The sequence below is a fragment of the Dipodomys spectabilis genome, unplaced genomic scaffold (assembly GCF_019054845.1).
Source record: "Dipodomys spectabilis isolate Male_0828 unplaced genomic scaffold, ASM1905484v1 ptg000221l, whole genome shotgun sequence".
NCBI classification, from domain to species: Eukaryota; Metazoa; Chordata; class Mammalia; order Rodentia; family Heteromyidae; genus Dipodomys; species Dipodomys spectabilis.
Genome location: NW_024870898.1, coordinates 1,103,860 through 1,126,199, shown reverse-complemented (window position 1 = coordinate 1,126,199; position 22,340 = coordinate 1,103,860). Strand labels below are relative to the sequence as shown.

General features: G+C 42.5%; 1 protein-coding gene and 1 pseudogene across 5 annotated transcripts in view; both read right to left on the bottom strand.

Annotated features, from left to right (window-relative positions):
* Positions 1–84: 84 nt before the first annotated feature.
* LOC122123141 lies at positions 85–184 on the bottom strand (annotated as a pseudogene).
* Positions 185–9,387: 9,203 nt separating this feature from the next.
* Positions 9,388–22,340, bottom strand: part of Fhl1 (four and a half LIM domains 1) — a 66,921-nt gene continuing 53,968 nt past the window's right edge. For 2 of the 5 annotated variants that reach the window (XM_042697530.1, XM_042697529.1), the window contains exons 3-7: positions 14,815–14,996; positions 13,678–13,855; positions 12,904–13,073; positions 12,225–12,411; positions 11,201–11,553 (exon numbers count right to left, since the gene is read on the bottom strand). In XM_042697530.1, the coding sequence (XP_042553464.1) occupies positions 11,282–11,553; positions 12,225–12,411; positions 12,904–13,073; positions 13,678–13,855; positions 14,815–14,970 (963 nt within the window). In that variant the 5' untranslated portion in view covers positions 14,971–14,996 and the 3' untranslated portion in view covers positions 11,201–11,281. Of the gene's footprint in view, positions 10,897–11,200; positions 11,554–12,224; positions 12,412–12,903; positions 13,074–13,677; positions 13,856–14,814; positions 14,997–16,830; positions 16,856–22,340 lie in introns of those variants that run through there. The other 3 variants (XM_042697533.1, XM_042697531.1, XM_042697532.1) reach the window with 3 other exon arrangements.

Sequence of the window (22,340 nt, the reverse complement as noted above, 5' to 3'; positions counted from 1 at the left end):
TACACAATTCCATGCCTTCATGGATTTTATTTTCTGTATGTGTGAATATTTTTATTATCTTTGAGTAGTTGTACAGAAGAGTAGAAAACTATGAAATGAATTTGCATGTCCTCCTTGCACAGGGGCCATGCTAATCTTCTCTATATTGTTCCAACTTTAATATATGTGTTGCCAAAGTGAGCGCCTGGATTTTAGTTTCTTTTGACAAGTCCGCATTTATACTGATGGGTTTGCCTTATATGTGTGACTCAATCTTTCCCTCTTGCAGTTAATTCTGTCCTTGTTTTTTTTTTTTTTTTGGTTGGTCATGGTTCTTGAACTCTGGACCTGGGTGATGTTCCTGAGCTCTTCACCTAAAGGCTAGGACTTTACCCCTTGAGCCACAGTGCCACTTCCCCTTGTTTTGTTTTAACTTAAATGTTTTAACTATAAAATGACATGGAGAGGTTCTTTTCTAATTTTGTCTATTTGGTGTTCTAAAAACCTTCTGCGGATGACCATCTCTTTTCTAAGAGTTGTGTAATTTTTACTGTTGTAACACTAAATATGTTTTCTGCACTCTTAGCTTCTACCTTCTCTGCTATGCCTATGATTAATAGATTTTTGTTGTTTGCTTCTGTCCTATATATCTTGTATGCACTATTGGTACATGACCTTTTTTTCTTTTTAGGATTTTTGGGGGGGGAGGGGTCCGGTCGTGGGGCCTGAATTCTAGGCCTGGGCGCTATCCCTCAGCTCTTCAGCTGAAGGCTAGCGCTCTACCACTTGAGCCACAGCGCCACTTCCAGCTTTTTTCTTTTTGCTTATGTGGTGCTGAAGAATTGAACCCAGGGCCTCAGGCATGCAAGGAAAGCGCTCTACCACTGAGCCACCTTCCCAGCCCCTTTTTAGGATTTTAAAAAACTACTTTTTTGGGGGGGGGTCTGGTCGTGGGACCTGAACTCTGGACCTGGGCGCTGTCCCTCAGCTCTTCAGCTCAAGGCTAGTGCTCTACCACTTGAGCCACAGTGCCACTTCTGGCTTTTTTTTCATTTTGCTTATGTGCTGCTGAGGAATCGAACCCAGGGCCTCATGCATGCAAGGCAAGTGCTCTACCACTGAGCCACCTTCTCAGCCCCAAAATTTATGTATTTATTTTTTTTTTGTCAGTCATGGGGCTTGAACTCTGGGCCTGGGTACTGTCCCTCAGCTCTTCAGCTCAAGGCTAACACGCTACCACTTGAGCCACAGCGCCACTTCCTTAAAAAACTACTCTTTAAGTAGTTGTACAAAGGGTTTCAATACAACATATTAGTTTATGAGCAATGCGTCTTGAACAATGTCACCCGTTTTGTCATTCCCCATCTCTCCCAACATTTTTGTTAATTATTTCTGAATGTACTAATTCACCTACCTAATCTTCAAGTCCTGCTATTCCTTTATTTGATGAGATTCCAACTTGTTTGACTTGAGCTTTTCACTTCCAGAATTTCAATTTAATTCTTTTTAGGATTTTTATATCTTTATTAATCTTCTCTTTCATATCTTACATCACATCCTTATTTCATTCAGTTGTTTGTTTATATTCTTCCTAAAGTCTTGCAATTGTATATTTATATTCTCTTGTAATTCCTAGTGTACAAATTAATGCTATATATGGGCTGAGGATGGAATTCAGTCAAGAGTCAATTGTTGGCTTCAAGATTGCATTCACTTTAGAAGCTTCACTTGATGGCCATAAGGAGCCTGTGAGTCTGGCAGATTCCCATTTGTTCCACATGCCACTTCAGTTTATGCCTCCAGAGGCAGCAAGCACACAAACTTAGAGTTCTCTCCAAATGATCTGGAGAATGGGACAAGCTAAAAGACCTTCACTGAAAGGGGGTAAGTGTGGAACCAGAATTTTTGTGCTGATCTGAGCCTCTCAGATATCACTCAACCACCCTTTGGGCAGCAACCGATTGGTGAAATCAAGTAAGACTATGGGACAGGTGTTCAGAGCTCTCAGTCCTGCCTGACAGCAAACCTCACACAGTTGGAAAGTAACTCCCAGAGACTAAGTAATTCACCACCTTTTTTTCTATTGTGATCCAAAGTGATAGTGTTGACTCCTCTCCACAGAGTCAGAGAGCTGCATCACCAAACTTATTCCATGCTACTTAAATGCCTCATCAGTTCTGCTACCTACATGTGACCCTTCTCCTCTCCATAACCACCTTTTCTGGCCATCTGCCACACAGATACTGTGGCTAGGTGTCCTGAAGCTGCCTAAGTTTTAGTTGTTTCTTGTTTTTAGAAGCCTCATACTAGCACAATCTTGAACAGTAGGCCCTCTCTCCAGATGGCCCATGGCTATTGCTCTCTGAGCTATGGCAAATGCCAAAATGTGTTTCTTCTCCAATGATAGCCTGTCATTCAGGAGAAGCAATGCTGTACCAAATTCCCACACTAGATTTGAAGCCTATGAGACCTCTGGGTTTCCCTTATAGCTATGACTCCCAGTTTATTGTCACTAGGTTTACCTGGATTACCTATTGGTTATAACTTTGGCTTTCCCCTTCTCATTCTTTGCTCCAGGGAGCCAGAGTTAGAGCAACAGGTTGTTTCCAATTATTTTCCATTATTTATATTTTTTCTTGTTCATTGTTCTGTTTTTAAATTTTATTTTATTGTAAAGGTGCTGTACAGAGGGGTTCCAGTTACATGAGTAAGGTGATGAGTACATTTCTTGTCGAGCTGGCACCCAGCTTGTTTATATTTTTATAGATAAGAAAAGTGAGGTACAGAGAAACTAAAAGCCTTAATTTGCCCATCATCCTACTTCTTGAGGGCAGCGGCTAAGTTCAAGCTAGATGCATATGCCCTCAAATTGCTCTTGTTTACTCGCTTAGTGTTGAATTTCTTGAGTGACTGCTATAATCAGACATTTTTCACTACCTATTTTCATTCTCACTGCAACTCAGTGGCCGTTTTCAATTATGGAGAAACAGAATTATAGGTTAGATCAGGAGATCAAGAATTGTTTCTTAGCTGGGTGTTGGTTGCTCACACCTGTAATCCTAGCTATTCAAGGAGGCTGAGATCTGAGGATCATGGTTCAAAGCCAGCCCGGGCAGAAATGCCCGTGAGACTCTTATCTCCAATTAACCATCATAAAGCCGAAGTGGCACTGTAGCTCAAGTGGTAGAGCATTATTAGCCTTGAGCAAAAAAGTTCAGACACAGTGCCCAGAAACTTACTTCAAGCCCCACAACCAACAAGAACAGCAACAACAAAGAATTGTTTCTTGAAACGGAACACTACCAGAATGATTAGCTTAAAAAAAAAACCCACAAATCTGCAAAGGCCACAGAAGCAGGAGTCTACTAGGAGATGGTGGCATAACTTTGGAGAAAGAACACTGAATTGGATTCCTGTGCCTTACTAGTATATCCTTGGACAACTTAAAGATATTAGCTGCTCTTAGGTCCTGGTGCTTTCATAGGGCTTTCTTTCTTTTTTTTGGGGGGGGGGGTCTGGTCATGCGGCTTGAACTCTGGGCCTGGGCACTGTTCCTCAGCTCAAGGCTAGTGCTCTACCACTTGAGCCACAGCACCACTTCCAGCTTTTTGTTTTTGCTTATGTGGTGCTGAGGAATCGAACCCAGGGCCTTGAGCATGCAAGGCAAGCGCTCTACCACTGAGCCACCTTCTCAGCCCTTCCATAGGGCTTTCTAAAATATCATTTGAACATTTATGTGATTGTCCCTATGATTTCCAGGATCCTTTCCAGCTTTCCCAATCTAGGATTTGTAAAGTTCATTTACATCCAAGATATAGTAGAAATTAGACCACACTTCTCTCAGGGTAGAATCTTGGTTTTAGAATAATCAAGACTCTAACCACAGTATCTCTTTCCAGACCATCTACTCGAAGACTGTCTACTTTTGTAGCTAAAACTGGAAATGAAATGAACGACATTGCCCGATCATTATTGAATACCAACACGAGTAGAGGGAGAAATAGCCAACTAATTGATCTCAATTACCCTACCGAATCACCTATCCTCAACTCCGTAATGAACAGCTACAAATATAACTTAAAGGACCATACTTCGCCTCAACTAAGTTTTCAGATATCCTTATTATACAAGAACAAAGGGACAGTGCCCCAAACTCATGTACATAAGACCTCATTTTCTCATCTAGGTCAACAGAAAGGTGAACCATCTTCCAGCTTGCCTGGGGCAGTCTATGAAGAGGAAGAAGATAATGGTGAGTACAGAAATGATCTAGACGAATTTTCTATTACATTAATTTCAGTAGTGTAGATGACTTGGTTCTAATTTTTATATTCCACGTTTTCTGTTCGACATAAAAAATTAATTCTCTCCAAACTCCCAGACTTCTCTGAGCTCTTTGGCAAGCCCAAATGTTTTTCTAGAGCAGAGGGTTAAGGAAATCTTTGGAATTAGTCCTTCATCTTGTTTCCATTTGTTTTCTCTCCTTGAGAGGCTCTCTTTATACTTAAGTGAGGTAACGTGAGCTCTTTTTTGGGTTGAGGAAGCTGAAGAGTTTTTTTTTTTATAAGGGTGCCAGGGTGTCAGCAGCTCCAAGAGTTGCCAGACACCATGCATCTTCTCTACTGATCATTTCTTTCTTTTTCCCTAACTCCAACTAGAAAACTAGGCATCATGGGTCTTAATTCACCAGCCATCAACCAGTAAATCTTAGTCCAACCATCAACCAGGAAATCTTAGCCCAGACTTAACATCAATGAAAGAGAGAAAACCAACATTTTGAAGATCATCGCGATGACTACTTCCAAAAATGTCATCATTCCTTTGTGGGAATAATAATAAGTAAAGGATGTTTTGCTTGCATTCATCAATGTCTCGCTTTTTGTGTATGTGTTGGTGAATTGATGGCGTTTTTAATTAAATGATGATAGCGTTTCTTTAAAAAATTGTATTGAGCAAATCATCCTGTTGTAGCATTTGAAATCCTAAAATAGTGCTTATTCTATTTAAGAATGACATAAATTCTAACAACTGGGAATTCAATTTGATTGTACATGAAACATAATAGACTGTGCTCAGGAGTCAGCTTGCTCTCAGGAGCTGTGTCAGGCTGTAATACATAAATACTGAAAGTTGCATGGCATAGTAAAAATTTACCATGATAGGTGTATGTTTTTAATTCTTCTGTTGATACATTCAAATGCTGGGAGTCTTAGAAAATGTAACTTCAGAACTGTCAGCATCCTTTAGTCTTGTCTATATTTCTTTTTGAAGTACACACTGATTTCCATGCAAAAATATAGATAACTTTCTGTTGTACTTGGCTGTTGCCATGGTGTATGTTCAATTGCTCAAAATGTCAAGTGTTTATCATCTTTTTCTGTTTGTACTCCCCCAAACCTGTCCTTCAGTATACATTTAGACTAGAGACAGGTAATAAAAATGTTTGCTTTTCTCTAGGCACTGGCTAGGAAGACAGAATTGGAACTAATATCTGTGATAGGCACACAGTTGTACACATATATGTATATATATATATGTATATTTTATACACATATATGTACACACAAGGGATATGTCTTTCCATAGAACTAAATATAAGCGAGGTACTTGTGGCTCATGCCTGTAATCCTACCTAGTCAGGAGGCTGAGATCTAAGGATCACAGTTCAAATTAGCCCAGGCAGGAAAGTCTGTGAGACTCACCTCCAATTAAGCACACAAAAAAGCCGGAAGTGGAACTCTGCCTCAAGTGGTAGAGTGCTAGCTGTGATCTTGGAGAAGCTCAGGGACAGAGCCCAGGTCCTGAGTTCAAGCCCCAGGACTGGGAAAAACAAACAAACAAAAAAAACAAACGCACACACACACACACATACTAAATGTACATTCCTTGTCTTAATGGTGCTGAATTTTCAATTCTGAATCACAAAAAGTTTGAAGCAGTCTTGCATTAGTAAAAGCAAAATAATTTTCTAATTCCTGGTTCTATTTGCTATTCAGAGTACTATGGCATAACAGTCCCTACTTTTTTCTTTCTTTTTTTTCCTTTGAGCAAGGTGTTGTTTGCTCAGGGTGACTACTGGTGTCAACCATTGTCCCTCAGTCTCTCAAGTAGCTGAGGTTACGAGTGAGTGCCACTAAATCTGCTAAAAGTCCCCATTTTAACCCAAGTACATTCACAAGCTTGTGAAACCATCTTGATTATTTAGTTTGAGAACATGTGAACATTTTACCCTTTTGGACTTTGGATTTGGTATTTGCCTCTGATGAGGAAAACCCACTTGCTTTTTTGTTGTTGTTGTTGGACATGGGGCTTGAACTCTGGACCTGGTTGCTGTCCCTGAGTTCTTCAGCTCAATGCAAGCGATCTACCACTTTGAGCCACAGCATCACCTCCGGTTTTCTAGTAAATTGGCGTTTCACAGACTTTCCTGCCTGGGCTGGCTTTGAACCGTCATCCTCAGATCTCAGCCTCCTGAGTAGCTAGGGGTGTAAGCCACCAACACCTTGCCCTACTTGCTTTTTACAAATGTTTTGTTCACTTGCTTTTTAAAGTCTTGTACTCTTTATGTGCTCTTAAAAATACATTTTTTTCCATGACATTTCTGTTACTGCAGATGGCAAAACAAATGTTCTGGTGGCCTATGTAAACGTTTAGTATTTAGTCTTAAAACTTATGTCAGGTTTGGTGGCACACACCTGTTATCTCAGGTTTCAGGAAGCTGAAGCAAGATTATGAGTTCATGGCCAGCGTAGGCCCCATAGGAAGGCCCTATCTTAAAAAGAATAACCAGTACACAAACACATGCAGCCTGTAGTGTATAGTAAGTTTGTGTTTGGTAAGACCAAGTCCTTGTTTTTCCACAATCTTAGGGATCTAGTGCTTACAAATGTTGTGGCAGCCACTCCCTACTGTACATTCTAGAAAATGTTATGAACAAGCAAGCTGGATACACCTCAAGCCTGGCAAATGAACACCCTCCATGTATTTTATTGAGCTAGGAGTGCCTCATCTAACAAGCACAGAATCAGGGCTTACTGATTCAATGGTTGGGAACTGTGGAAGCAAAGTGTTCTCTTAATGAGTTTTGCTACATTGAGAGTAAAATGGTGTCACGTAGCTTACAGAGTAGATTAGAGATACCAGAGCAGTACCATTGGTACTGAGAACAAAGTTGTTATTAACACTGATTTAGCACTTTTACTAGATACTGTTCACACCACTGAGCTACTCAGTGTCATGTGGTTTTTATAGGCAGAAGACACAAATGCAGTGAGATTAAGTAACTTGCCCATTACTAAAGAGTCACAGAGCAGTCAGAATTTGGACCCAGGCAGCCTGACTCCTGTCAGAATCCTGTTAGCTACAAATTGATGTTTTTGACTTATGCTGACAATATGGTAATTAGAAATTTACCCACATTCCTCCTGCGCCTAATCTCACTCAACATACACAAATGCCTAGTAAAAATCATGAACACCAGTAGGAATATTTTCCTTGTGTAATTGTGTCCACTCCTATGACAATTCAGTGCCATAATTGGTGCACTATGGACTTGAATGGTCATTTATTAGCTGTGGGACATTAGGGAAGCACCTTAACCTCTCTGAACTTCTAGACCCAGTGTGGCTGTGAAGATGAGACCCAAAGTATGAGGTGTTTGCTTATGAAGTCACTTAAATGCTCAGAGCAGACATTGTATAGCATCCTGTAGCCAAGGTTAATGCCTGATAGGCCTGTTTTCTGCATGAGCAAGGTAGGGGTGGACAGTCTGATGAAAATGTAAAATGTAGAGCTAGTGGATTGGAGTAAGGCAGAACTCACACAAGTGCAATGGTGGGGACTAAAAGGGCCAAGTAGAGAACATAAACTTATATGGTATTGAGGCTAACATGATGGGTCCCCCAAAACTGAGGTGTACTCTCTTCACTGATGAATATCTTAACAGCTAAAACCTCTAGAGAAAAACACACAAGATGTTCCACATTTACAAATGCTCACGGCCATGTGAGGCCTTGGGCTTAATCCCTAGCATGCATGCACACAAGTGCAAGCGCACATGCATGCACAGGCGCATGTGCACGCGCACACACATATACACACAGCTTATGATCTCTGACAGGTTTCAGTTTCCCTCACAGATGGCAAATGCTAGCGCCCAAGTGTTTAGTGTTTATTCTCATATTGGGCATTGGGCTAATCAAAGCTTAACACCTTCCTCCATTGCCATTCTTAACTGCAATGTAGTTGATGAGGCGCCTTGAAGGTCTGTCGGCTCTTCCAGGGGAGGAAATGGAGGCAGCAGTTCCCTGATTCCCAGAAGCCCCCAGCCATCTTGATATGACCACAGGGGTGAGTGACCTGAGCACATGAGCCTCATGTAAAGGAATTACAGTTGCTGATCTTGAAGCAGCATTCACTGAGGGCCTGCAGGCCAAGCCAGCTTCTCCCTCTTTTCCCACTTTTTCCTCTCTAACTGGAGACATGAGTCCAAGGTACAAGGGGGAATGAGAGCCTCTAAGCAGTCAGCTATAGTTGAAGGGATAGTGATTGTCTACATGCTCCAGTAGCCATAAAGGAAAGGAGCCATGAAGAAGTCCCTCCTAAGTGAATTATAGGCCATAATTCCTTCTCAGTAATACAACTATTCTGGGATTCCATCCCCAACTGCACTATCAAGGCCAAATAAAGTTTTTTTGTTTTTTGTTTTTTGCTGGTCCTGAGGCTGAACTCGGGGCCTGGGTGCTGTCTCTGAGCTTCTGTTTGTTCAGAGCACTCTACCACTTGAGACACAGTGCCACTTCCAGCTTTTCTGAGTAGTTTATTAGAGATAGTCTCATGGAGGTTCCTGCCCAGGCTGACTTCAAACTGCGATCCTCAGATCTCAGCCTCCTGAGTAGCTAGAATTGCTGGCATGAGCCACCAGTGCCCATCTCAATCTGTCCTTTTTAAATGATATGCAAATCTGAGGGAAATTCTCCAGGGTTAGGGTGGTCTCACGTTTTTTTGTTATACTGGATCAGAGGGGTATTTATAGGTTTTATTTATTTATCAGTTGTGGGGCTTGAACTCTGGGCTTGGGCACTGTCCCTGCGCTCTTCAGCTCAAGGCAAGCACTCTACCGCTTGAGCCATAGTGCCACTTCCGATTTTCTGGTGGTTTATTGGAGATAAGATTCTCACAGACTTTCTTGCCTGGGCTGGCTTTGAACTGCGATCTCAGCCTCCTGAGTCGCTAGGATTACAGGCGTGAGCCACTGACGGCTGGCTAGGTTAGTTTTCTTATAATTCATATGTTCTAAATAATTACACTGAACTGAGGGTAGTGCTGAAGCCTGAAAAAGGTTCTGAATTTGTGATGCTTGTGATACTTTCTCTGAGCAGAATGAAAAGACAGGAGGCAAGTTCTTTCTATACTGCTTTATTTCTGTAAGGATACACTGAAACATTAGATGATAACAGCTAATGACAGAATGCAGAAATGAAGCATCGGTGTCTACAACCACTTCTACAAGAATTCCAATATGTATTGTCATTACATGTTTACTTTTGATTATTTTCTCATTATATCTGTAATATAATCATGGAGAATACAATAAGTAGGTGATCCCACAACTTCAGGGAAGCAAACTGTGAAAAGCTAGTTCTGCCTGTGAGGCGAGTGGCTGCCCCACTTCCCCACAGAGAGCTAAGCTCTCGAGGAAACCTCCTAGGAATCACAAGAGAAGGGACTTCGTAGTCCTCTTGAACACATGGACAAAGAGCCAACAACTTTTATTTTACAAAGGGATTTCACTTGTCATGGTTTTGAAATGTGATATTCATGTTGACGCAGCCTGGTGCCTGCTTAAGCTACCCTTCAAGAGTTCACTCACTTCTATAGGATGAATCTCCAAACTGCAGTGACATCTGAGGGGGCTCCATGTCATGCAAGTTTCCAAACCCATAAACTATTTTTACTATTCAAACAAAATGTCATTGAAGAGAAATAAAAAGGACGGAAGGGTGAGTTTTGTCAAGCTTCCACTGTGACAATGTGGCTCTGAAACAGGTTCGTTTTCTCAGGTAGGCGTGTACACCTTCCCAGTCACCTATATATTCCGTACTTTAAAGTGGGAACGCTCAGAAAACATGCCACTGGGGGGGGGGGGGGAAATCGGACGTTAGTAGGGGGAAAACTTACAGCTAAGTTCAAATGTTAACTTTCCGGAAATTCAATGTTAGTCAGGTGAGATCACAAAAGAATAGAAAGAGGGTCAGAGTTTTGAGGAGGAAGTTAAACCATGCATTCCAGCAAGTTCTTTTTCTGCTCACCAAAGAGTGTGAGCCGTGAGCTGCAGCAGCCGCTGCGACTCTTGCACGCCGTATGACTGACTACATGGCGGGTCCCAGCTGAGCCTGGAAAGGCAGCTCAGTAGGAGCTTTATCGCTTATGTTTCTTGCTTACATCACAAAGTGGCTAAATGGTTAACACTTTTCTGCTCTATGATAAACATGCAGAAGAGTCAAGTCTAAGTTTTTGTTTGCTCATTGCAGCGGTAGAGAAATTAACTTTGCTGCAAGGATGCTTGTTGCTAAATCCTAATACAATCACTGTTTGTCCTTATTTGAGCAACACTGCAAAACAATAGAAAGGACAGAAGGGAGAAGTTTAAAGAGGTGCAAAACCACTCTTCCCCTATCAATGGTGTAGGGCGGAGAAAAGAACAGGGGCACAAAAAAAGATGACTGAAATTTCGTCTCACAGGACAGACGCCCCCATCAATTTACAGCTTTTTGGCACAGTCGGGGCAATACACCTGCTCCCCATGAAAAACAAAGCGCTTGTTGGCCAGATTCACGGAGCATTTTTTGCAGTGGAAGCAGTAGTCGTGCCAGGATTGTCCTTCATAGGCCACCACACTGGAGCCTTTACCAAACCCTGTAGTTAAAAACACACATACACACACACACAAAAGAAAACAAGAAAGACAGCTGAATGAATACAGACCGGGAAGCCATGATGCAGAGGTAAAATGACGACTTGTGTGTTCACAGAGCCAACAAGCACACAGAGCCAGGATTTGCCCTGCATCCCACCCCCCTCCTCTCCACTCCATCGTGCATCTGTCCCCCACTGTGCACTGTCCCCCACGCCGCCAATGTCCCCCATGCCACTGCAACCCTGTTACGGCTCTCAAGGACCTGAGAAGATGCCAGAGCTCAGCCATGGGCTTCCCTGATTTAATGAACCCATACTCCCACACCACCACTATCTATTGCCCTGGGACGCGCACGGACCTCCCAGCAAAACCAGTTTCTTTGATTTAGGTCAGGGCCATGGCATCAAAGTGGCCACCAGGAGGCAAACTTGGGCCGTTCGTGGGGTGTGCACTTACCGGGCCTCGAGGAGCGGCTAAGCTTCGATTTTTTCTATAAAGAACCACCACCCACGAGGGACAAGTCCTCTCTCCACCCGGATGCCTGCCCCGGAGGTTGGCGCTGGGAAACAGGGTGAGAGGCAAGCGTTTCCCGTGGCACACTGGGGGCTTCCTAGCTTTAGAGACTGGGTGGCTCACTCTTGACACAGTCCTTTTCCCTGAGGATGGCAAAAGTCTTCTCAAATGTACATTTCAAGGCTCTCCGGGGAGATGGGAAAATTGGAGGAAGGGGAAAGGGCCGAGGGCACGTGGAGCGCGGCCGCAAGATGAGGAATGAAGTGATTAGCTTTGCTTCTGATCGCAAAAAACAAAAAACAAAAAACCTTTAAATAAACAAATTAAAAAAAAAAAACGCCCTAACGGCAGGCACCTCTGCACTAACCTTCAGCTATGGGGTATTGTAAAGCCAGGTGATGCCTTTGCAGCCTCCCCAGCCCACCCCCCTTCCTCTGGCCCTCCCCAGTCCCTCAGCGCATTCTCTCCCCTCTCCCCCCCCTTCTCCCGTACCCCAGCCCCTCCCTCTGCCCCCACAATCCCCCCTGGCGCAGTGCCTGCCTATGGCCCAAGGCAGTGGGTCTCAGGCTTGTGAATTGGCATTGTTAGTTAGTTGGTCAGCAGTAGTCAGGAAGTGTTCTGCATTGCAAAGGCTAACCTGACCTAGGGGAGAATCCAATGCTATTGGGAAGGGGCCTTTGCAACTACAATGGCAAGGGCCAAAGGGCAATCCTTAGGGACCTTTGTGGATGAAACCTACGACTCAGGAAAATGAGAGATGGTTACCATGCGCAAAACCTAGCCTGGCAGACTTAGCAAGGACTCTTTAGCCTACCAGTGATGGGGTTCTTGCATCCAGCACACTTCTTGGCCACAAAGTTCTTGTAGCAATCCACGCAGTAATACTGGTCCTCCACAGCGGTGAAACGCTGCCCAGCCAGCTTCTTAGAGCAGGTAACACACACAAAGCAATCGGCATGCCAGGGCTGATCCTGGTAAGTGATTCCTCCAGATGTGATGGCCTAGACCAGGGAGTGTAGCACTGGATTCAGATTCAACAACCATTCTTTTTGAGTGCCTACCATGTGCCAGGCACTGTGCTGGGTGCTCTGGTATAAAAGATCTCATTTGATCTCCACAACAACCATGGGAGGTGGGTGCTATTATTATCCCCAATTTACAGATGAAGAAACCAAGGCTCGGAGATGATGAGCCCTTTGGAAAGTTACATGGGCAATGAAATGGCGAAGGCAGACCTCCAGAGCCGGGGCTGCCCAGCTCAGCCCAGTGCCAACCGCCTGTGCCACCAGACTGAACAGACACACTGACAGCGTGAAGTAGTCTGGACACAACTTTCGAATCTCAGTCCCCGCATCTGTAAAGTGGGCACAATAATTCCTACGTCACAGGGCTGTCGTGAGGATGGAATGGGATAGTGTGTGTGCAAGTGCTCTGCAAACTGTGAAACACTCCTAGAGACAACAGTTGAATGCACAACTGCCTTGCGCACATACCTTGTTGCACTTCACGCAGTGCTTGGCAAACTTGGTCTCATGGCAAGTCACACAGTAGAAGTCCTCCCCTTTCGGGAAGAAGCTTCCAGTCCCGATGACTTGCTTGCAGTTGCTGCACGTGAAGCAGTCTTTGTGCCACACGAGGCCCTTGTACTCCACGTTCTGGTCTCCTGCAGAGGGAAGTGAGTGTGTAGCCCCGCTGATAGGCTCTGCAGGGGGCTGCATCCACTCAGGAAGAGGAGTTGAGGGGTGCAGGCCCTGCAATCACTGGCCTCATGCCTCCAGCTAAGCTCTCCATGCCAACCCAGGGTTCTGTTGTGGGTGGGGACCCCCGAAGTATTATTTTAGGATGAAATGCCTAATCCCCACTCCCCCACCTTTACCCCCTGTGTAGCCTTAAAGAGATTCAAAAGGAATATATATAATATATATGTAAGATATATTATATATACATATATACCCTGAAGGGGAAGCATGCTTTGATCACTTACTACACCCAAATGAGAGAGCGCTACATACTTTTCACTTCATTCTCTTGCCACAGGCTGCTCTTGCCCAGTGTTCTTTAGTCTCCGAGTGTGTGCGTGTGTGCGAGCATATATGTGTACGCATATATACGTGTATGTATATGTGTACATATATATGCTAAAACCTCAAAGCATCTCACAGCAACATTAACACCCCCCCCACACACACACACAACAATCAAGCCCACATCGTGTCTGCCCTTAGGGCCTCTTCCCTAGCAGCCCAGTGTGGAAGGGGGAAAAGTACCTGCTACAAGGGCCTTGAAGCACCCTTTGCACCTAGGGTTGTCTTCCCCACGAGTAGCACACTTGTTGCACAGAATCTTGTTGTCCTTGGCCACAAAGGTCTCATTGGCCAAGGGGTGAAAGCACTTGGCACAGCGGAAGCAAGAGTCATGCCAGAAGCGGTTCTTGTAGTGCACTTCCTGGAAAACAAGCAGAACAGGGGGCATTGCTGTGAGGGACACCAGGATAGACGCTGGAATTCTCCCATCAAGGCCTCAGAGTTAACTCCCTTCCACACAAACAGTCCCCTATGTGTGAGGGAGCCCTGAAGTAAGGGCTCTTAGGACTGATAGATAGGAAGAACATTGTAATCAGACGAAAATCCCAATTCCTCAAATACTTAAGAGTAGAGGGTGAGCAATCTTCATTCCCAAATCTGCAATCCAAAATGCTCCCAAATCTGAAATTGTCTGAGGGCCAATATTAAAGCCCGTGTGGAAAATTCCACACCTGGCTTCCATCCTAGATCAGTTAAACTCCGAATCCTAATAGTTAAGTTTATTGAGTGTCCCCAAGGAAAACAAGACCCTCCCAGCTCCTTCAGCTGTGGATATCAAACTTTTGGTTCATGCAAAAATTATTTTAAAATATTGTAGGAAAACCACCCTTGCCTATGTATATAAGGGTAGGCAAAACATAAATTAGTTTTTGTGTTTGTCCTTGGGTCCCAAGACCAAGATATGTGTGGTGGTGCTTGCTTGTAATTCCTGCTGCTTGAGAGGGTAGAGGCAAGAGGATCATGAGTTCGAGGCCAGCCTGGGCAAAGTTGGTGAGAGCCCACATCTCAAAAACAAAAACAAAAACAGCAAACAAATAAAATGGCTAGGGTGTGGTTCAAGTGTTCGATGCTTGCCTAGCATGTGAGACAGCTGGGTTCAATTCTCAGTTCCTCCATAAAGTATAAATTCAGAATCTGAAACACTTCTGCTGCCAAACACTTCAGGTAAGGGATATTCCACCTATATAATCAAAAAAAGCCAGCCATGGGGTGCAGCTAGTCCAAGAGCCATATTTAACTGCTAGGAATAGCAGAAGCACTGTCAGGCATCAAGGGAAGCCTGGCCCGTCCAGTTAACACATAGACAAGAGAGTAAGTTACCTTGGAGTCTGCGCCGATGGGCTTGCGGCATTCCACACAGGTGTTGGCACAGAACTTGTCAAAGCACTTCAGGCAGCAGTGATGGCCATCCTTCTCCACATACTTCTTTCCCTGCAAGGGATCCCTGCAGTAGTGGCAGTCAAACTTCTCAGCCATGGTGCCCACCTTATACCTGGAGGGACCTGCACAGACAAGTAAGTTGGACAAATGACCACTGGAAATGCAAGGAGGGTCTGTTGCTGAGGATCCGGGGAGGCACCTGGTACTGCTGCACTTGGCCAGGAAAACCTTCTGAATGTCTTGGGTCTATTGCCCACAGTCCAGACAGCCTCCTGGAGCCTGGCTAGCTGCTGAGTACCAAAGCAACTGATGTTTAACTATAGCTCTTGGGAAGAAAGTACTCTGAGTCCCACTGTCCAAGTGCCACAGGCTCCGGGCCAGTGTCTCCTTGGGGAGATGGCAGAAATCCTTGCCTGGATGGACAACTGTGCTGACTTACAAAGGACACTGCAGGAGACAAGTGGCTCACAGCTGGTATGGTTCAGTCACTCAGAGGAGTAAGCTGAAGGAGTGAAGGGTAGATGGAATGGGCCAGAAAGAAGAAATTGTTTTACATGAGGGCAAGAGCTTGGAGCAGCTGGTGCCTTGTGCGCATACAGCATTGGCCTATAAGGTAGCCCACTGGTTAGTGCAGAAAGCGTAACCGGGCCCTCTGCTCTGAGGGCTGCCTATAAATGTCACAGTATACTCTGTAAGCTTTACCTCTCCCATCGTCAATTTCCATGGGAAAGAGTATGCTCTAGAGACCTCATTCTCTCCTATTTGGTCATTGGAATATAAACTTAACAGGTAGCTGGAAGCTCTGGCTCATGCTTGCAACCCTAGCTACTCAGGAAGCAATGTTAGGAGTTCAATGCCAGCCTAGGCAAAAAGTTTGTGAAACTCTATCTCAACTGATGAAAGCAGTGCGTGGTGCTGTGCGCTTGTCATCTCAGAAACAGAAAGATCAATTTAAAAGATTGTGGTCCAGGCCAGCCCAGGCAAAAAGCAAGACTTTATCTCAAAAAAGGAGAAAAGACTGGAGGTATGGCTCAAGTGATAAAGCACCTGCCTGACATAAGGTCCTGAGTGTAAATCCCATTACTGCAAAAAAGAAACACACACACACAGACCACACATACACACACACACACACACACACACACACACACACACACACACACACACACACACACAGAATAGGTAACTGTACCACACTAGGCCCACAATAAATCCTTGTTTGAAATGCTTGTATTTACTTGAAATCTGGCAGTAGTAGTTTTGGTCCCCAAACAGATCCCAAGAGTTTTGTCCCAGATAGTTAGTTGACAGATCTCTGAGGCTTGAACCATAGGGCCACAAAGAGTTTTAACAAAGTAGCATTCTCAGCTGACACTAGCTAGCTTTGCAACTATGAATTAGTTGGCACAATGTTCTCTGATTTGTGGCAGACTAGAATCAATCTCTTTCAGGTCAACCAAGGAAAGACATATTCAAGGAAGTTCTAACATTTAGGAATTCATTATTTTATTCACTTCAAGTTTAAAGTATAATTTGGAAAAAAAAAAAAAAGGATTTTACAAAGGGTTAATCTGACCGTTTCCTAATCTCTACTCCCTCCCTGCCCTCTCTCTAGCTATGGCCCCTAGACAACAGCCTGTGCCATCCAGAGTCCTCTGCAGCCCCTTTACAAAGTCATTTTTTAAAGAATCCTGTCATTAAGAAGGTACAAAAAAATCTGAGTTTTCTATTAGCTCTCAAGGCCTTACACATGCTAATTTTTCTTCTCTCCCCCCCAGAAATAAATTTGCATGAGTAAATAGATAGCAATTATTTAATTTGTGTAGGAAACACAAGAATGAAGGCTATTTTAACTCCAACTATTCACACATATGATTATCATGCTAGCAAACATCTGCAGTATAATTTACAGAAAAAGAATGAGGGAAACGAATTGAGCAGTTGCCCACAACTCACCACAGCTCTTCCACCAACTGAAAAGCCCCAAACTCCTGCTTTGGGTTCCATTCCCAGGTTTTTTTTTTATATAACCACATGTCCAAGTTGTTTGGATCCTGTTGCCACAGGCAACCAAATAGCAGAGAATGAGCTAAGGAAACCACACCCTGTGTCTGGGAACCCGCCTGGGCTGAGGCTAGTGAACTCTCACTCAGACCTGTGAAAATCTCTGCAGCCAGCCTCCAAACAAGGGAAAGTGGGCCACAGAACACACACACACAATGCTTTCTGCCTCACACTGACACCACCCAGATTTCAAGAGAGCTGGCACAGGAAGCAAATAAGTGACATTCTTGTGCCAGGACAGTTGCTTGGCACAGGTGCATCACTGTCAAGAGACTAAGGGAGACCAGAGAATGGTTCTTGTACTTTTTCTCTAAAAGATCACCAGGATGTTCCCTTACATTACTTAGAAAGTAAATAGACACATACAATGAATCCAGGGCTCATGTCTTAGAATTACACAATGTGTACCTGAAACAGCTGTTCAGCTGCCTGTGGCCTTCAGGTATCTAAGCAAAGACCCTGTGGTCAGGACAGCAAGTGGAAAATCACTCCTGCACTCATTCTCTCACCAGTCTTCCCCACATCGCAGGAGATATTTGTCTTCCCTTTGCCATACTGAAATTATGCCCTCAACAAAGATTGTTTTCTTACTAAGAGCTGACTGAATTAAGAAAAAGAAATAAGCTGAGTTGAGAAACCACATGAATCTCCATCCAGTAAAAAATGCCAGGAAATTAAATTATCAGTGGCTCCTAAATGCCATTTGGCAGAAAAAAAAAAAAAAAAGCATTTGTAAGATTAGCCAGCCTGGACTTCCTGCAGGGCCAGTAATCATGGCTGGGTTAGCACTTTGGACACTATCCTCTCAGAAAAGAAAAAAAATCTCATTTTGGAAATTCACTCTGGTAGTTTTTTTGTTTTATTTAGAATACAAATTTGAACATAGTATTTTACCATCCCTCTTTTGATGATGATCAAAGCACAAATAGATTCCAAATATTTCTATGTTAAAATACTCTAAGTGGAGTCCTATCCTTTGATACTTTTCAGGCCATTAGTATCATACAAAAGAAAAAATGGTAGAAATCACAACAAATCCAATATAGAGATACCTAGAGGTTTTGAAGACAAGGAAAACTGATTTATGGTTCATAGTACCAAAGAGATCTTACTTGCCACATCTAAAAGATGATACTGACTTTTTCAGAACTCCTACCAATGTCAAGTTCTTTTATTATCATGCTCACTACTACAGTTCTAGCACATTTCCACAAATCAGATGGTGACATAGTCCTGGACCACCACTGAACAAGGAAGTGCCATGTTGAAAGTGAAAATGTCACTTAGCCACATGCCACTTCCATGTTACTGCATTATGGCTTTAACAAAACCTATAAATGCTAAACAAAAGGAACATTAAATGAATGAACTCCAAGCTAATAGTATCAGCCTTGTGTCTTGATGCTTTTGAGTCCTAGCTTAGACAATCTCTTTTCTTTTCTGCAAGGATATGTAATATATATGTATGTATACATACATACATATATACATATATACATACATATATACATATATACATGTATACATACATACATATATACATACATATTTCATATCATTGCAGATACACACACACACACACACACACACACACACACATAATCATCTTATATTCCCCACTACTATATATTTAAACCCAGACTGTATACAGAAGGAGAAATAAATATCAAAAAGCCTGTCTTAGAATTGATTTTGACAGATGACGTAAGCTACTTTTATGTGTGGAAACATTTATTAATCAAGATAAAATAGGGACTTCTAGGAATGTAGGCTTTGTTGCCTAGTAAGTAAACAGGCTAGGAATACTTAAAGTTTGTTAATATGTGTCTATGTCAAACCATGAAGTTTAATACTATTTTTGCAAGGAATCTAATTAAGTAGAACTGAATTAGCTCACTGCATATTTTTGTCACTTTTTAATTATTTGGCAAAAGACTATTTCAAATCTTCACGCTGTGTACTTTAACTCTGGAATAAAGTTAGAATAATACATTCCAACTGGCATGATAGTTTACTATTCCAAACTTTGCATAAAGTACAAGTGATGTGTATAGAAGACCAAAATATTTTGTTAGCACTTGTCTAACAAAGGGATTAACAACTCTAAAATCTCACCAAATAAATGACCAATGCTGGCAAAGGTGGATTGTCACTCAACGCAGATTCAAATGATCTAGCTCTATTTCATTTATTCAAGCCCATTTCAGTACAACACTAACTTTGTTTCTGCCAGGATTTCAGTATCTTTCATGGCCCAATTAACCTGTTACAATACAAAATGTTATGACGTCATTTTATTTTTAATATTTTATCTTTAAGTAGTTGTACAAAAGTGTTGCTATTTAACAAAGCAGTTTATGAATACAATATATCTTGAACTGGTTTTAAAAATCATAACCTTTGGGGCTGGGAAGGTGGCTCAGTGGTAGAGCACTTGCCTTGCATGCTCAAGGTCCTGGGTTCGATTCCTCAGCACCACATAAGAAAAAAGCTGGAAGTGGCGCTGTGGCTCAAGTGGTAGAGCGTTAGCCTTGAGCTGAAGAGCTGAGGGACAGCGCCCAGGACCAGAGTTCAGGCCCCACGACGGGACCCAAAAAAAAAGAAAAAAGTGCTTAAATCTAACCTTAAAGTGCTAAAATCTAACCTATAACTTCAAAGTCGTGAGTTGCCCCCTGATTTTAAGACAAAAATATTTGATATAACTATTTAATAAGGAATTCTAGAAACTTAATTAGAATGCATTTAGAAAAGTGAAACTAGTTAACTAGATGATCAAATGTTAGGTGTCTGTTCTGAGATGATTGAGTTTCCTTTTGTTCCTGCTTGAAAAAACATCACTCTTGTCTTTTTTTTGGGGGGGGGTGTCTGGTCGTGGGGCCTGAACTCCGGGCCTAGGCACTGTCCCTCAGCTCTTCAGCTCAATGCGAGCACTCTACCACTTGAGCCACAGCACCACTTCCTATTTTTCAATTTTGTTAAACGTTGAACCTTATTCTCAATGAAAACAGCAAGCTATTTGGGTTTACCTCATCAATTGGTCTCAAGGCCTTACTGCAATTCAGTCATGTGGTCTTTTTTCTTTTTTCTTTTTAATTTTTTTGGGGTCCTGTTGTGGGGCCTGAACTCTGGGCCTGGGCGCTGTCCCTCAGCTCTTCAGCTCAAGGCTAGCGCTCTACCACTTGAGCCACAGCGCCACTTCCAGCCTTTTCTGCTTGTGTAGTGCTGAGGGATTGAACCCAGGGCCTCAGGCATGCAAGGCAAGCACTCTACCACTGAGCCACCTTCCCAGCCCCATCACTCTTGTCTTAACAACTTTCCTCTCTCAGAACAATCCTTCTCTACATGCAAGATGCTAACAAGTTCCTCAGTACATCAAGAGAAGGTTGGGATTTAAATTTACATGTACACATAGGAGTAATATAACATTTCAACACTTCTTTTTTTACTCTAAATGTCTCAGAGAAGATGTAGTTTGTATTTAAGGAAGTGTTTGTACGTACATTTTTCATGTGCTTCTTTCCGTCTAATGTTCATTTTTCTACTCAGACTCAAGTGGTTCAAAATAAGCATATTTAGGGTGAGTGTGAATACTATGATTAAGGTAATATATGCTTTCCCTGAGTGCTATAATGTACAGTGTAAGCAATGAACAGCAACTCAAATGGAAAAAAATCCATTTATTTTTATTAATTCCTAAGTCCAACATATTGGTTGGATAATGACGCCACATATAAATGTTGCCTTCCAAAGAAAGAATACGTTTCTTTGCTGAGAACTTCAACAAATGGAAAGAAGCCTCAGCCAGTAAATAGAACATTTGTGTCATTCATATAGTAATGCACCTGGAGGTATCCTCAGATAAGTTTTGAGGAATAAACATCTCCATAGCTGCTATGCAATGGAGTGAATCAGGGATGAAAAGCAGTGTCCCATAGAATTTCAGAAAAAAATCAGTACCTCTGTCCTTAGAAACAAAACATGTACACAATGATTCATTGGTATCAGAACATCGCTAGAACGTTGCATTTAGAAAAAAAGCATAAGATCCTTTTGAGAGAGGGGGAGAGAGAGAGGGAGAGAGGAAGAGAGGAAGAGAGAGAGAGAGAAAGCTAATATCCTCAGAATGTATTTCTTATCAGGAGATTATCAGAGACTATCAAATGAAAACTTACATGCCACTGAACTTCCATCAGGACAAATTCTCTTCTAGTATTACCATTCTGTCTAAATATGAAAATATTTAAGTTTATACATACTACATGTAGCATGTTCCATCTTTCATATTGGAAGGAAACACTTGACAGACTCCAGTCATAGTTTAAGTAGTAGGCAGCTATTTGACTGTACAAAATGTTCAGTTTCACCATCAACCTTCACCATCAAATCTTCTGATTATCATTTTTGGTTTCTTCATGAAGTCAATCGGCTTTATTTCCCTCCTATCCCAACTTCTTATTTTCCCTCCCTGCAGGCATCTGTAGCCTCCTGAACAGGAGTTAGTGAAAGGGATTAATGATTGTAGAATGTGGCAAATGATCTTATTTCCCTCCCAATCCCACCCAAGCCCTTTACTTGAAAAGCCAAAGAATGAAAGAAATAATAATGTTTCAAAGTATTCAATGTCAAAAATACACAATTTATGTGTGCTTGAAATGTTCTTTCAGTGTGTGGATTCTGATCCAATAATCTGAGCCTCTCCTTTGTCACATTTGAAGCCCTCTTTTTCAGGACAACATGAACTGTTTTCTGTGAAGACATCTCTCTTTCATAAACCTAGGTTCGCTTTTTTTTTGGGGGGGAGGGGGGGTTGAGAACAGGACTTAGTTTTGCTTCCTGTGCTTAATGAACCTAAGACAATGAAAAATACCACTGGTACTCGGGAAGCTGAAATCTGAGGATCATAGTTCAAAGCCATAATTGGCAGGGAGCTCTGTGAGACTCCTATTTCTAATGAACCACCAAAAAGCCAGATTCAAGTGGTAATGTGCTAGTCTTGGACAGAAAAGCTCAAGGACAGCACCCAGGCTGAGTTCAAGCTCTAGGACGGGCACACTAAAAGTTATATGAAACTATAATTAATCTAATCTAATGATAGTTACAGCCTCTAGAATGAGATAAACACATATTATATATTTTTTGGAATTTAAAAGTCATAGTTGGATATGTGATACATCTCTCACCTGGTATGATTATTTTACTTCATTAGTAAATAAATGGGGAGTTATTTTCTGGATAAATGTGTATTAAAGGACCATTAGGACAACTGGTACCACTGACTAGTCTGTCTGCATCTAGAGAATGTATATGTCAGTCTATAACCACAATCTCAGGCATGTGGTACCATGTTTTAAAAACAGTTCTCAAAAGGTGGGAAAGAAAAAACGGATAGCTTTGAACACTTG